We start from the raw sequence: 14,928 nt of genomic DNA, 5'->3' as shown, positions 1-14,928 counted from the left end.
AGCCTCACATGCCTGCCCTTCGTGTGCATGTCCCTTCCGGAGTCCCCTTCATGAAGACACCAGTCCTGTGGGATGGGGCGGCAGGAGTGACTTCAGTTGAACGTGGCTGCTCTGTAGGCTCTGCCACCACATGTGGCCACGTTCCCAGACACGGGGGCTCAAGGCATCAGCCTGTTCTGTGGGGGGACAGTCCGGCCCAGGCCTCCCACGGGTGGGTGCCTCCTGGTGTCTGGCCTTGGTGCGCGGTGTCACTGGGCCCCAGGGGTGCAGGTTCAACCCCCAGGATGGAGTGGGCACAGTCACAGCAGTCCCCCACTCCAGCCCCCAGAGCTGGGCTGGTGGCTCCCTGGCTTCCGAGGTGAAGGGCAGCTGCTCCCCCCCAACTGCACCCTGCGTTCCTACAGTGTGTAGTTTTGGGGACCTCCTGTGTGCCGCAGGGCCTAGGAGACAGCAGTTAGGGAAACTGAGTCACAGCCTCGGAGTCTCCATCCTCCCGGGTAGGTTGAAGTGACAGCCATGAGGTGATGCTTGGTGTTAGGGCTGAACTGTCCCCTCCAGCCACCAGACAAAACCCTGGTTCCTGGTGTGCCCGTTTACAGCCGTCCCGCAGCCTTAGAGAGGTCGTGAAGGCCAGATGAGGTCCTCAGGACGGGCGACTCCAGGTGTCCTGGAGAAGCGGGAAGGCGAGGCCACGCGAGGACATGGTGGGAGGGCGCGCGCGAGCGGGGCAGGGCGCCTGGGCGGAGACCGAGCTTGCCGGCACCTGGAGCGTGGATTTCTGCTCCAGAACCGTGAGGAAGTCGATTCTGCTGTGGAAGCTGCCCGATCTGCGCTCCAGTTGGTGAAGGAGGTGGTTCCAGAACCCGGCGACACCCAGGCGGGTGGCGTCTGCATGAACCCGCACAGCCTCCGCGGGCGCCGTCCGTGCCAGTGGAGGGCTTGGCACAGCGGCCCCGCGGATGGCCGCCCGCACAGGCTGGGAGAGCGGGAGGGGCCGTGCGTGTCAGTGCGTGCGGCGGGGTCTCCGCGGAGTAGTCGTGGTCGAGGGGTGGTTGAACCCCAGGACCCAGAGCGCCTACTGTCCGGTGCCAGAAGCGATGCTGGCTGATACGATGGTGGCTGTGATCAGGGACGCTTGGCCCCTGTGTGCCAGGTGGGGTGCTGAGCAGGATCATCCTGTCGGGCGACTGCCCATGAGAGGACCCCGTTTCGCCAGCCAGACGGGGAGATGCCACAGGCTACAGGGGGCGGCAGTGACTGCAGGGCCTGTGACACAGTGGTGGCCACTCACGACCACGTCTCTGGGTAGGGCGTGTCTGAGCCAAGACCAAGGGGCAGAGATGGCAGCACAGGGCAGCAGGAGGAGACCAGGGTAATGGCTGTGACCATGCTGCAGTCACCTTCTAGAAGACCCCTCTGCGCCAGTCCTGTTGGCACCTTCCTGGAATCAGCTAAGGAGGCTGAAGCAGGAAGATGGCAAATTCAAGGCCAGCCTTGACAACTCAGGGAGACCCTGCACTCGGTGGCTGAGGGCCCCGTTCATCCCTACCACGGGGCAGGCCTCAGCTGCATGATCCTGCACAGCCTCAGCCCGGAATCTGAACGCGGTAGAACTCAGGGGGAGCAGGTAGAATGGAGGTGCCGGGGCTGGCGGGACAGGAGGCATCGTTCAGACGCAGGGACTGGGTTTGGCGATAAAGCTCAGCGGTGAGCGCTTGCCTGGCTCCAAAATGCAATGAACAACTAAGTGGTGCATACTCACCCAGGCACAGTGGCACATGCCCGTAGTCCTGACTGCTCAGGAGGCTGAGATGGGAGGATCACTTGAGCCCAAGAGGTCTTGGCCACCTGGGCAACAGAGCAAGACCCTGTTTAAAAGAAAGTAGACTTTCATTATAAAATGAGTGAGCTCTGGAGACCTAGTGTGCAGCGTGGTGAGGTGGTTAATGGTGTCTCGTAGACCTGAAATTTGCCGAGAGGATCCAAGTGCTCCTGCCCCCAGAGAAACGCAAGGTGGTGAGGAGGCGCTGGGTCTGTCGTCAACCTGATTTTGGAAATCACTTTACAGTGTGTACACGTAGCAAAATGTCATGTCATACACCTGGAATATATACGGATTTTATTTATTTGCCCATCATGCCTCAATAAAGCCATGAGGGGAAAAGAAACCCTCTCTGGAATCGACCCGTGTCCATTAGCAATGAACATATAAACACACACGTCCATCATGCAGTGGAATATTATTCAGCCATACGAGAGACCAAGTCCCGGAAAATACTAAGCTGAGGGGAAGAGGCAGACACAGAGGGCCACAGTGTATATGATTCTATTGATCCAAAATGTCCAGGCAAATCCAGAGGACAGACGCAGGCTGGTGTCACCAGGGGCTGAGCGGGGTGGGGAGGGGTGGGGAGCTGGGCAGAGCTTGTGTCTGGTGGTCAGATGCTTTGGAACTGGATAGTGCTGATGGCTGAGAATGTAAACACAGAGTGTAATTAATGCTGCCAATCGTATCCTTGCGAGTGGTGAAAACGGTCTGGGAACACCACTGAGGGCCACTGGTGGTATGCTGAGGAGCGGTCTAGGACAGAGTGCCTGCTTAGCTTGCAGGAGACCCTGGTTCCAGCCCAGCACCCCCAAAAGAGTTTAAAACTATCTATCTATCTATCTATCTATCTATCTATCTCTATATATATATATATATATATATTTTTTTTTTTTTTTTTTAATGAAAGTGCCCCTCTTTCCAGGGAAACCTGGAATTTGGGGGCAGAGGGTAGGAGGGCAATTGCTGAGGACGGATGGGTGGGTGGCCTCTGGGTGTTCTGCAGGTGTGGACGGCCCAGGCCTCGCCCTGAACTCATTCAGGCTGAGAGAAGAGTCGAGCACTTTGCCTCGTAAGCCTGGGAGGCCGGGCACATGGATGGAGCCCCGAGGGGCTTTGTTTTGGTCTGCTTGGACCAAAGATGTCTCGGAGACCCAGATGGAGGTGCAGGTGCCGACGGTGAGAGAGGAAGCTCAAGAGCACAGAGGCTGGAGCAGAAGGGGCCCAGGGGCTCCACGGGGCCTCTGCATTCCGGGGTACAGCCAGGGAGGCGGAGAGGAGCCACCCCAGACGGTCACTCCTCGTGCTGTGGACAGCACGCTCTGATGGGTCCCCCGTCAGCCCCTTGTTTGTGTAGACTGCTAGACGGACCAGAACCCTGCAGATTAGCGGCCCCTAACCAGGCCGCTTCCTCCTGCCTCAGGAGGAAGAAAGCGCTAAGAGCCAGGTAGGCGAGCGCCCATCAACCCAGGGTCTGGCTCTTCCTTGGACCCAACCTGGGCCAGCAGGTGGGGGGCAAGAAGGAAGTGCAGGGACCTGCCACCACCCCAGTGCCAAATGCTGCAGAGTGACCTGAAGGTGCTCCAGGCGGCGTCTGGGTGAGATGTCAAGGGGGGATTCCTGGAGGCGGGCAGAGGGGATGGGCAGAGCGTGCCATGGAGATGCCCAGGGTGTGAGGGCTGCCAGACACCCCTTGCCATTTCCCACATGTGGGACAGAGTTCTGGAGGGGTCCTGCCCTGGGAGAGTGCCCACTGAGCACCTGCCTCAAGGAGCTTGTAGTCTAGGGGACCTGGGGGCAGAGGGAGCTGTGGGCTACAAACAGGGCCAGGCTCTGTGTGGGGGGCAAGGCTGTCTTATTTGGGGGTCGGGCAGGTCGCTCTGCTGGGGTGACCTTGGAGTTGAGCCCTGACTGATGAGGAGAAGCTGCAGCTAATGTGCAGGGATTCTGGGAGCGCATCCAGTCAGAGGGAAGAGCCCAAAGCCTTGTGTTCTGGAAGGTTCCAAGAGCAAGAGGGAAGAGGAAACAGGGATTAGCGAGCTGAGGGCGCCAGCCTGCCTGCAACCTAGCTCAAGGGGAAGCTAGTGTGTGGATGGACGTCACCATGTGGTCCCTTAGCGCTGAGTGGCTGGTGGCATGGGGCAGGCAGGGAGACCAGGAGCTGGCAGGGTACTGGTCCTGGGTGGTGGTGGTGCTGGGGAGCTGGAAGTGGGGGCAGGCGGGCAGAGGCTTTGCAGGCAGAGCCCACAGGACCTGTGATGGAGCCGCGGGAATGGCAGAGGGCAGGGAGTGGAGGCTTGAGTGTCACCCAGCAAGTAATCTGTGGCTGTGCTGGGCCTGTTCTAAACCACGGGGCTGCAGCCACGGAGAGTCCAATGGCCCCCGCGAGGGGACGTTCGTCCACCAGATGAGCAGTTACATTTGGACAGACCTGAGGCAGCCGGCCGCGGGGTAACTTGGCAGAAGCTGCAGGTGGAGAAGAAAGAGTGAGGCCCGGGGCAGGGCTGGCTCAGAGTCGGCTGGTCGGCAGGCGTTGCGGGGCTTTGACTTTGGGATAAAACAATGGTTAGATTCTGGATGGAAGTGCGATTTGGGCCATGTCAGCATCACGACCCCAGGGACAGGCCGGGTGCCGTGGGCTCCAGAGGATGCTGCCAGCAAGGTCTTGGCAGGACCGGTGGCACTGGGGGCCCTCCCTGGGGTACCCTGCTGGTGCCAGTGCGGGGAGCCGAGGGCAGGGATCAGGGCCTGTGGTGGGAGAGGTGCGACCACGAGCGGCCGGGGAGGAGGAAATGGTCGGACCCCAGCTCAGCTCTGCCAGGGTGGAAGTGCCGCAGCACACTCACCCCCGCTCCGCCCTCGGGGAGCCGCCTACCAGTCTCCAGTTTAACCCCGAGGGTCCCCCAGAAGGAAAGAGGGGGCATGGGTGTCCCTGGTCCCTGATCTGTGGCGCCAGCCAGCTGGATTCTAATTAGCTACAGAGCAGGAGAGACAGGAAGCTGGGGGCTGGGGTGAGGCTGGAGTCCTGCCAAGGCTGGGAGGCTGAGGCTGCCAGCCCCCCACCCAGGAGGGTGCCCCTGGCCCCTCCTCGCAGGTGAGGATGCTTTCTGGCCGAGATGACCTGAGGATCAGTTTAGAAATGCAGGAGGGGCTTCAGGTGTAGGTGAGCGCTTGGCACCTGCGACAAACCCCAAGGGTTCCAGAGGGGACAGGGGGAGTCCCTTTGGTCCGAGCTGCCTAGACCTGGTGGGTGCCGGGAGGCAGGGTGGGCAGCCTCCCACCCAAGGGGCAGCTTCTGTCAGATAGAGGCGGTCCAGGTGGGTGCTGGACATCAGCCTTTAGGCTGTGGATGGAAGCCCTCAGCCCTCGGCAGGAGGTGAGGGGAGTGGCCCCAACACACTCTTCCTCGGGGGAACCCCACCCCCCCTCACTCCCGCTGTCCTCCCCTAGGCTGGTGGGCCAGGCCGTGGTGCCCACCTGGTGATGCAGGGCGAGGCCCTTCGCACAGGCCACTGAGAGCCCAGGACGCACCCCTGAACGCCAACATGGCCCGCCTGGCTGCTGTGCTCTGGAGTCTCTGTGTCACCGCCGTCCTGGTCACCTCGGCCACCCAAGGTAGGTCTGCTGGAGCCAGAGAGGGGCCATATCTCCCTCTGGCCAGGAAGGTAGATGACATTTTGAAATCTCTTCTGACCACTTGGTAGAGAACCACAGTCCCACACTGTCCCCAGACCTCCCCGGCCCAGGCCAGAGGAAGCCTTGGTGATTGCACACCCATCCCCAGCTCCACTGAAGGGTCCCCAGGTCCTGCCAGCATCCCCAGTCAGCCAGCTGGCCAGAGCAGAGGGACCGTCCCACGGGGCCCCCAGGATGGACGCGCCTTCCTGGGGGCCGGTTCTCTTTTCTTCCTCCCGCTCCCTCCCTGCCTCTGATTACATCTCTGAGACTCTCCCCGGGAGGAAGGCTTAATTAAAGCATGCCCGCTGACGTTTATTTAAAAACAACTAATTACCCAGCTCGGCCCTGTGCTGGCCCGGGGATCCTGACGTGCCACAGCCGGTGCCCGCAACCTGCCCGCCCACCCCGCAGTTACTCAATGACCACCCCACGGTGGGCCCAGGCAGGGGTAAGGGGCAGGCCCAGGAGAAAGGACCAAAAATGGGTGACTGGCCTTGCCTTGGGCCCCTGCCTGCCCCCCAGCCCTGTGTAAAGGGCACCGGCTGTGGAATCTGCTCCCCTGGACCCTCTGCCTGGTGACCCTGTCCTTTGGAAAGCCACAGAGGTGGAAGGGATGTTGTCCAGTTGTGCCCCAGGGCCTTGACCTGGCCTGGTCAGCTGGCAGCCCAGGCTTCCCTGGCACCCGAGTTCTCTGCCCATCTGGGTTCTGCCCCACGGTCCCAGCTGCGCCAGGAGGGGCCGCTTCCACCCCCAGACCCATCTGAGCCAGCCCCCCACCCCCGGCCCTCCCTCCCAGGCCCGGGAAGGCTAAAATTAGACGGGGAAGCAGATGGTGCTAGAGGAGCTCATGTAAAACTTTCTCCCAACTGGGACTTAACTCACCCCAAAAAACCCCAGGGGCCTCGCCGTCACAACCCCTGGGAGGCCAGCTGGCGCTGGAGGGACCGCGTCTCCACAGGGGGCTATCTTGGCTCCACGGCCCGCGTGCACAGACTTTGAGAAGCCCACCCTGCTCCCACGGCAAGAGTCCCCCCAGCGCCTGGGCGCCCTGCATCTTCTCTTCCCTCTGCACCCTGCAAACCTGGCCGGGACCCGTGTCCAGGAAGGTGGCCATCCCAGGCTGTGCCCTCTGGCCTGCACGACGTGAGCCCTTTCATGTCCTCTCCCCACGCTGCCTGCGCGCACGCACCCGGGTCCCTTGCGAAGGCCCCAGGGATGGGAATTGTTTTCGCTGCTCCTGGGGGCAGGACAGAGGCCCAGGGACTTGGGTGGCATGGGGCCACCAGCCAGGCAGCCGCTAAGCTAGGATGTCGAGCCAGGCTCTTTGGATCCTGAGTCCGCGCTCTGGATCCCAGACACAGCAGGATACCCCACACCGCGAGCCTGCCCAGGGCACGTGGCTGTTCCTTCGTTATCAGGGTGACCCTGGGAGGCCCCTGTCTGAGGGCCTCTTCCTGTGCTGGGCACTGTTCTCAGAGCATCCTTCAGGCTCAGTTCCTTGGGCTGTGGGTGCCCATTTTGTAGATTGGAAAACCGAGGCCTGTGGAGGTTACAGCAATGGCTGTCGCACTTAAGCATGCGTCAGGGTCACTGGTGGCACGTGACCCCAAGGGCTCCTGGTCTCAGGTTTTGACTGGGCAGGCTTGGGCGGGATTCCTGGGCCACAGAGTTCCTGCCTCATAGTTGGGAAGTGGCAAAGCCAGTCCCTGTGGTTTCTTCCAGAAACGTGAACGCAGTCTTGGGCTTCCTCTGCTCCTTGCATGGCGTGGTGTGAAACTATAAGAGGTTCCCAAGACCCCTCTTGATACCAGCGGCAAGTCTAGGTGCCCCCCATCCCACCCCCAGGCCGGGCACTTCTGAGAGGGACTCAGGACTCAGTGGAAGCTGCTGCCACAGCTGCAGACACCGATCCAGATGGCCTGGGGGAGTCCAGCAGAGTCCTGCACGCGGAGCTCCCAATTGTCCCCTCCCAGTGGTCTGTGGACAGCACCAATTATCCCGACCACAGAGGTGACAGCACGCAACCAGGGGCGCTCGGCGGAGCCCCAGTGCAGGGTCTTTTTTCCTTGATTTTTTATGGTTGTAGGTGGACAGCACGCCTGTGCTTTATTTGTCTATTTTCACGTGGAACTGAGGATGGAGCCCGGTGCCTCACACGCGCTAGCCAGCGCTCTGCCACTGGCCCCAGCCCCAGCCCGGTGCAGGGATTTAATGGGGCTCCATCAGGTGGACGTGGTCAGCTGACGCCGTGCCACCTGGTTCCCAGCCTAAGTGGCATTACAGTGGGCTCATTGGCCAGGGCTGCTGGATCACGTGCCGTAGGCTGTCATCTCAGTTCTGGAGGACAGAAGTCCAGGATCAGGTGTGGGCAGGGCTGTCCCCTGAGGCCCCCCACTGGCTGGCAGACGCCCGGCCTCCCCTCTGTCCTCACTGGTCAGCCTTTGGTCTCTGGGCCCAAACTCTCCTTTCTTATAAGGACCCCAGTAGTATCAGGTTGGGCCCACCCAGTGGCCTGGTTTTAACTGGGTTACCACTGCAAAGACCGTCACATTCTGAGGTCCTCAGGATTGGGACTTCAACATATGTGGGGTCAGGGGCTACCCAGCGTGGCCCCCAGCCCCCGGGACAACCGACTCTTTCTGATCGGGCGAAGCCTTCCAGGGACTCGGGGGGCAGGGGCTAGACTCAAGGCCAGGCTACCACCCTGCCACACGGCAGGCACCCCGAGAAGCCCACTTTCCAGCCGCATAGACAGCTTCCTGGAGTCAGCCTCCAGGACACAGCAGAACTGGAGGCGGCCCCTCCTGGGGACAGCTGGCAGGACCGTCCCTTCACGGCCCCAGTGTGACGCTGGCCCTGCCTCCCCCCAGGCCTGAGCCGGGCCGGGCTCCCCTTCGGGCTGATGCGCCGGGAGCTGGCGTGCGAGGGATACCCCATCGAGCTGCGGTGCCCGGGCAGCGACGTCATCATGGTGGAGAACGCCAACTACGGGCGCACGGATGACAAGATCTGCGATGCCGACCCTTTCCAGATGGAGAACGTGCAGTGCTACCTGCCCGACGCCTTCAAGATCATGTCGCAGAGGTGAGCAGCCCCGCCCCTGGCCGCTGCGCACGCCACACTGCGGTCACCTCTCTCACACGCCTGTTTCCTGAGCACCTACTAGGTGCTGGGCGCAAATAAGACCTGCCTGTCTCCCGCTCCGACCTGCGCCCACAAACACCCCGGCCCCGCCCTCCAGACCAACCCCTCACCTCCAGAAGCTTGTTGCAAGATTGCAGGGCAGACGGGCGCTTGCGAAGGGCCCGGCAGGGCAGGGAGAGCCTCTGTCCAGGCCGGAGGAGGGTGGAGCGTGTCCCCACGCAGGGGTGAGATCTGTGGCGCGCAGGCCTGGGTGTCTTCAAGGGCATCTGTGAGTGCGTGAGTGTGCGTTGTGTGTGCCCTTGGGTCGCCGAGTGTGCCTGTGGGAGGGTGATGTGCGCTGAGCGTGTGTGTGTGTGTGTGTGTGTGTGTGTGATCAGCTGTGCGGGGACCACTGCATTCCAGTGTGGCTGAGCGTGTGTGTGTGTGTGTGTGTGCGTGTGTGTGTGTGATCAGGCTGTGCGGGGACCACTGCATTCCAGTGTGGCTGAGCGTGTGTGTGTGCGTGTGTGTGTGTGTGAGATCAGGCTGTGCAGGGACCACTGCATTCCAGTGTGGCTGAGCGTGTGTGTGTGCGCGTGTGTTTGCGTGTGTGTGTGTGTGTGATCAGGCTGTGCGGGGACCACTGCATTCCAGTGTGGCTGAGCGTGTGTGTGTGTGTGCGTGTGTGTGTGATCAGGCTGTGCGGGGACCACTGCATTCCCGTGTGGCTGAGCGTGTGTGTGTGTGTGTGTGTGTGTGATCAGGCTGTGCGGGGACCACTGCATTCCCGTGTGACTGAGCATGTGTGTGTGTGTGTGCGCGCGCGTGTGTGTGCATGTGTGTGTGTGTGCATGCGTGTGTGTGTGTGTGTGATCAGGCTGTGCGGGGACCACTGCATTCCAGTGTGGCTTAGCGTGTGTGTGTGTGCGTGCGCATGTGTGTGTGTGATCAGGCTGTGCGGGGACCACTGCATTCCAGTGTGGCTGAGCGTGTGTGTGTGTGTGCGTGTGTGTGTGATCAGGCTGTGCGGGGACCACTGCATTCCCGTGTGGCTGAGCGTGTGTGCGTGTGTGTGTGTGTGTGTGTGATCAGGCTGTGCGGGGACCACTGCATTCCCGTGTGGCTGAGCGTGTGTGCGTGTGTGTGTGTGTGTGTGTGATCAGGCTGTGCGGGGACCACTGCATTCCCGTGTGGCTGAGCGTGTGTGCGTGTGTGTGTGTGTGTGCGTGTGATCAGGCTGTGCGGGGACCACTGCATTCCCGTGTGACTGAGCGTGTGTGTGCGTGTGTGTGTGTGTGTGATCAGGCTGTGCGGGGACCACTGCATTCCCGTGTGACTGAGCGTGTGTGTGCGTGTGTGTGTGTGTGTGATCAGGCTGTGCGGGGACCACTGCATTCCAGTGTGGCTGAGCGTGTGTGTGTGTGTGCGTGTGTGTGTGATCAGGCTGTGCGGGGACCACTGCATTCCAGTGTGGCTGAGTGTGTGTGTGTGTGTGTGTGTGTGTGATCAACTGTGCGGGGACCACTGCATTCCCAGTGTGGCTGAGCGTGTGTGTGCGTGTGTGTGTGTGTGTGATCAGCTGTGGGGGGACCACTGCATTCCAGTGTGGCTGAGCGTGTGTGTGCGTGTGTGTGTGTGTGTGATCAACTGTGCGGGGACCACTGCATTCCCAGTGTGGCTGAGCGTGTGTGTGTGTGTGTGTGTGTGTGATCAGCTGTGGGGGGACCACTGCATTCCCAGTGTGGCTGAGCGTGTGTGTGTGTGTGTGTGTGTGTGTGTGTGTGTGATCAGCTGTGCGGGGACCACTGCATTCCCGTGTGGCTGGCTGTGAGTCTCTAAGTGGGTGTTTGCATGACGGTGCGCGGCTGTCCCAGGCTGGGGCGCCACATGAGCAAGACTGCGCAGGCCACCCAGAGCCATGAGCTTGCCCTGTGGCTCACAGGGAACCTCGCACTGCCCCAGGCCACCTCCCCGCAGCCGCCGCAGGACCGCCCTGCCTTCCTTCCTGCCTCCTGCTGCTGGTCAGCTGTCCCCTGCAGCCAGCAGCCCCCGTGAACACAGTCAGGTCCGGGTCCCTCCCGCTCAGAACCCCCGGCTCCATCTCACCTGCAGAGCGTCATCTCCCGCCCCACACCTGGCCCCCACTGTGGCCATGCCAGCCTGTTCCCTGCGCCCACTGGCCCAGGACCTCCTGGGGCCTCTGCCCTTGCTGTCCCTCTGCCTGCCCTTAGACGTGGCTCCCTTCACCCAGTGACCCCCATATCCTCCTGACGACCCCGCTCCTGGCTCTGCGGCTGTCCACGTTCCCTCTGAAATCCTGCCTCTGTGTGGTGTCGACTTCCTGTCTTCCTTCACTGGCTGTCAGCCCCGTGGGGATGGGAGTTTTGTGTCACTGCTGTGTCTGTGGCCGGGTATACAGCAGGCACTCACTGACTGCCAAATGCCTGAGAATTCAGGGTCCACCCCAGGACCTGTAGGATGGTAGAGAAGGGAAGGGTCACTGGGAGCCTCCAGGGAGTGTCAGGAGGTGACAGGTGTAGTCGGGGGCCCCCTCCTCCCAGGCTCCTGGGAATCCTCCTCCCTACTGAGCACCAGCGCCAGGGCTGTGCCGTCCCCTCCATCTCCACACCCAGGACAGCGTCTGCCCCAGGTCCCGCACAGTGGGGGAGGTAGCCGTGGTCACTGGAGGCCTCCAGAGCCACGTGTGGCAGGACATGGGGCCTCAACTCTGCTTCCTTTCCTGAGTCCCCAGCCCAGCTATCCGCCATCAGAGTCCAGAAACTCTTTGATTAGTTGTGGTTCCAGGGTTGGCGCTAGGCAGCTCTGACAGAGGCACGCCCGAACAGTTGGCCTGAACGCCATCCTCGTTGGGGAGACCCTTCCGCACCTGCTTGCCAGCCTTGGTGCCTCTGCCTCCCAGAGCCCAGTCCTTTAAGGCACCCGCCTGGCCCAGTCTCTCCCCTTGATTAGAACTTGGTCACACGTGCTTCCCGTTCTAGAGGGGCAGGGCGTGCAGGCTCCAGCCAGGATCCCAGGACTACTTTGTTTTTTATCCTTTTAATTAAGGTGACAGAAGAGTAACCATTTTAGGTATTTATTTGCTTAGCTTATTTGGGGGGCTAGGAATTGAACCCAGCAGGCACGCCACCCCTGAACTGCACCCCAGCTCTTTATTCTTAACTGATCAAAATTAACCATTTTGAAGCAAACATATTCGATGACATGTAGTACACTCAGTGTTTGTGTTGATCACCTAAGACTCTTAGCCCTTTCTCTACTTAGTTCCAGAACATTCCTTCACCCCAAAGGGAACATTTTGTCCCCTACACATTGCCCTTACTGCCCTTCCCTCTTAGCCCCAGCTAAGACAGCTGCTTCCTCTCTCCGTGGATTTGCCTTGCTCTGCACTGTTGTGGACAGTCATGGACAGTCATGGACAGTGTGGTCCTTTGTGTGGCGATTCTTGTGCTCGACCTCACTGTCAAGGTTCTGCCGTATTAGAGCTGGATCAGCACTTCATTCCTTTGTAGGGCTAAATAATATTCTGTGGCCCCGTGGACAGGCTTTTGTTCACCCCTCTGTCCTGTGGTGACAGCTGGGTTGTCTCCCCCTGTTGGTGGATGTGGGTAGTGCAGCGTGACTTTGTCTTCTGGCTTTGCTTGAATATCTGCTTTAAATCCTTCGGGCACCTACCTAGTAGGGGAATGGCTGGGCGTCGTGGTAACTCACTACTTTTGAGGCCAGTGTTGTGTTTTTATAAAAAGGAGTGGGATTGGGTCTCCCATGCCTCCCACCAGGACACCTGTGTAGCCCTTCCCAGTCACTAGTAGGGGTAGGACTGCAGGGGACACGACTCCATCTGCTCCCCATGGTCACGTAGTCTCTCAGAGTATGTCCTGCCTGGCCTGGCCCGGGCCTCCTCTAAGGCATGGGGACTGTCCGTGGGTACAGACAACGGTGAGAAACCCCTTTTACTGCCCGCCGGCGAGAAGGCTTTCTGGCAAGCAGACAGGGACTGGGGGCAGGGTGTTCCCTGTGGGTCCAGAACCTCTCCTGGGTGTACAGGGTGGGATGCGTTCATGAGGTGGTCGCAGGAAGACAGCTGGATGCTGTGACACCTTCCAGGCTTCACATGTCCCACAGTGAAGAGTGCAGGGACATTAAAGTTAATCTAAGGAAACGTTCCCGGGACGTGGCGACAGGTCGAGCGTGGTGGGGTGACTCCTCCATCCCAGCTCCCAGCATGGCCGCGGCTCTCCGGGCCTTTGGATGTGGTCTCTGGTCCCCTGGCCCCTTCCAGACTTGAAGGGGTCCGTCCCCCTCCCTCCCGGAGCCCCGCCAGGGCCTAGGTGCATCTTCAACTCCTCCTCTCTCCTCCGCAGGTGTAACAACCGCACCCAGTGCGTGGTGGTCGCCGGGTCCGACGCCTTTCCCGACCCCTGTCCGGGGACCTACAAGTACCTGGAGGTGCAGTACGACTGTGTGCCCTACAGTGAGTCATCTTGTTCCTCACGAGGACGCGGGCCCCTCCCCACAAGAGAGCAAGGAGCAGACACCTTTGCCAGACACGTGTGCACATACGCAAGGGTCGGGCACAGGGCGACAGCCAGGCCTGCCCCCACGCTCTTCTCCTGGATACTCCCATCCACACCTGTGCCTGCTCCCCTGCCCACAGACCGCTGTGTCTCCTGAGGGCACCCTGTTGCCCTGCCCACTCGCCCCTCTTCTCCGGGTGCCCTGAGGCTGTGAAGCACTTCAAGGCTACACTCCCATGACCTACTGGCACGCACGCCCACATCACTCCTTCAATTTCCGGTCTCCCTCCTCACATCTCTTCCCTTTCTGACCAACCCTACACACCTGCTCTTCCCTCTCACTCACCTCCCTTCCTCTTTCAACTTCTTTTTCCTTCTCATGACCCCCCACATGCCCCAACTCCTGCCCCTTCTCAGCAATGGAAGCTGGACTCTACCCCCTAAGGAGGCAGATCACCCTCTGAGACCTAGTGACAGAGCTGGTGTGAAGGGCGGGAGACATCGTCCACAGAATCCTGTCTCCTGGTTGCTTTGCCCAGTACAATGATAGCATTTCCTGTCTACAAAGGAAGTGCTGCCATGTTGGAGTGAGAACTGCCCTCAGGAAGCCTGAGGAAGGAATCTGGGGAACTAGGAGCCTGGCCATCTTGCACCTGGACAAGGGTAGCAGACAAAGACAGGGTCTTTCCTCCTCACACACCACCCTTAACCTGACCCTCCTTTCCTGCCCTCTCTCTTCCTTCCCTCTTCCCCATCATCCCTTCCTCTCTTCTCCCTCACCTGGATTCACATAGCCAACCCGGAGATAGGGTCTCCAGGCCGAGTGGGGAGGAGGCAGGGCCACCAGGGTGTCTGAGTGAGGGAGGGCAGGGGCAGGGGAGCAGGAGACCCTGTAACTCTCCCTCCTCTCCCCTCCCACCCTGGCCTTCCCCACCCCAAACCTTTGATTTCTCCTCGCAGGTGACACGCCGCCACCAGGGGAAACAGGATCACTTATGTGCTTCCGTAACTTTCTTCTTTTAGTCCTCGCCCTTTCCTTTCAGCACCAGAGCCTTCAGCCACCATCTGAGGGGATGTCCATCTGCTCCCTGAAGCCTCCCCACAGCACTGGGGACACTGCCCCGCTCCGTGGCTGGGGCAGCAGGGTGGTGGGGGGAGGCAGCCAGCATAGAACAGAGGGGGAGTCAGGTGGGCTCGAGGCTCAGCGGGGCTCTGGACTTTTCTGGCTCTGAAACCTGGAACAAATGACTTAATTTCTCTGGGCCTCTGCAGAAGGAGGCGTGAGTCCGGGCGATCATGTGTGAGCAGCTCTTGGCCCCAGCCGGCCACAGTGTCCGCTCCCAGGAGCAGAGTTTTGAGTGCCGAGTGTAAACTCCCCGAAGGCAGAGGCTTCGTCTTCACCCAGCGCCCAGCCCTGTGCCTGGCTCCAGATGTGCTCAGTCATGGTACGGATGCTCTTCCCACCAGCTGAGCCTCTCAATTCACCTGTGATGGGGAGGGGGCAGAAGCCTTCCCAGGGTGCTTTGAGGAGTAGAGAGAAGGTGGGAGTGAAGCCGGTGTGTGCCCCAGGGCTACCTCTGCCAGGTGCGTGGCCTCGACCATGGGGCTTCACTTCCCTGAGCCTCAGTTTCCTCATCTGTAGACAGGGTTCCTGAAAGACGCCTGTGAGTCTCCTGGCACACTTCCTGGCACCTGATAAGTGCTGGACACTTAGTCGTTGTTTTTCTTGTGACTCCTCATTACCTCTTACCAATTACTATTATTGCT

At 60.5% G+C, this 14,928-nt stretch overlaps 1 protein-coding gene across 8 annotated transcripts in view; it reads left to right on the top strand.

Moving 5' to 3' along the window:
- The window catches only part of Adgrl1 (adhesion G protein-coupled receptor L1), a 43,059-nt gene that overhangs the window by 8,715 nt on the left and 19,416 nt on the right, over positions 1–14,928 (top strand). For 3 of the 8 annotated variants that reach the window (XM_047530764.1, XM_047530763.1, XM_047530762.1), the window contains exons 2-4: positions 5,276–5,440; positions 8,374–8,587; positions 13,009–13,118. In XM_047530764.1, coding sequence (XP_047386720.1) covers positions 5,371–5,440; positions 8,374–8,587; positions 13,009–13,118 — 394 coding nt within the window. In that variant the 5' untranslated portion in view covers positions 5,276–5,370. Of the gene's footprint in view, positions 1–5,275; positions 5,441–8,373; positions 8,588–13,008; positions 13,119–14,433; positions 14,607–14,928 lie in introns of those variants that run through there. The other 5 variants (XM_047530769.1, XM_047530768.1, XM_047530770.1 and 2 more) reach the window with 5 other exon arrangements.

Source organism: Sciurus carolinensis, chromosome 17, assembly GCF_902686445.1.
Source record: "Sciurus carolinensis chromosome 17, mSciCar1.2, whole genome shotgun sequence".
Taxonomy (NCBI): domain Eukaryota; kingdom Metazoa; phylum Chordata; class Mammalia; order Rodentia; family Sciuridae; genus Sciurus; species Sciurus carolinensis.
Note: the sequence above shows the minus strand (reverse complement) of the source record. Positions and strands in the feature narration are given on the sequence as shown.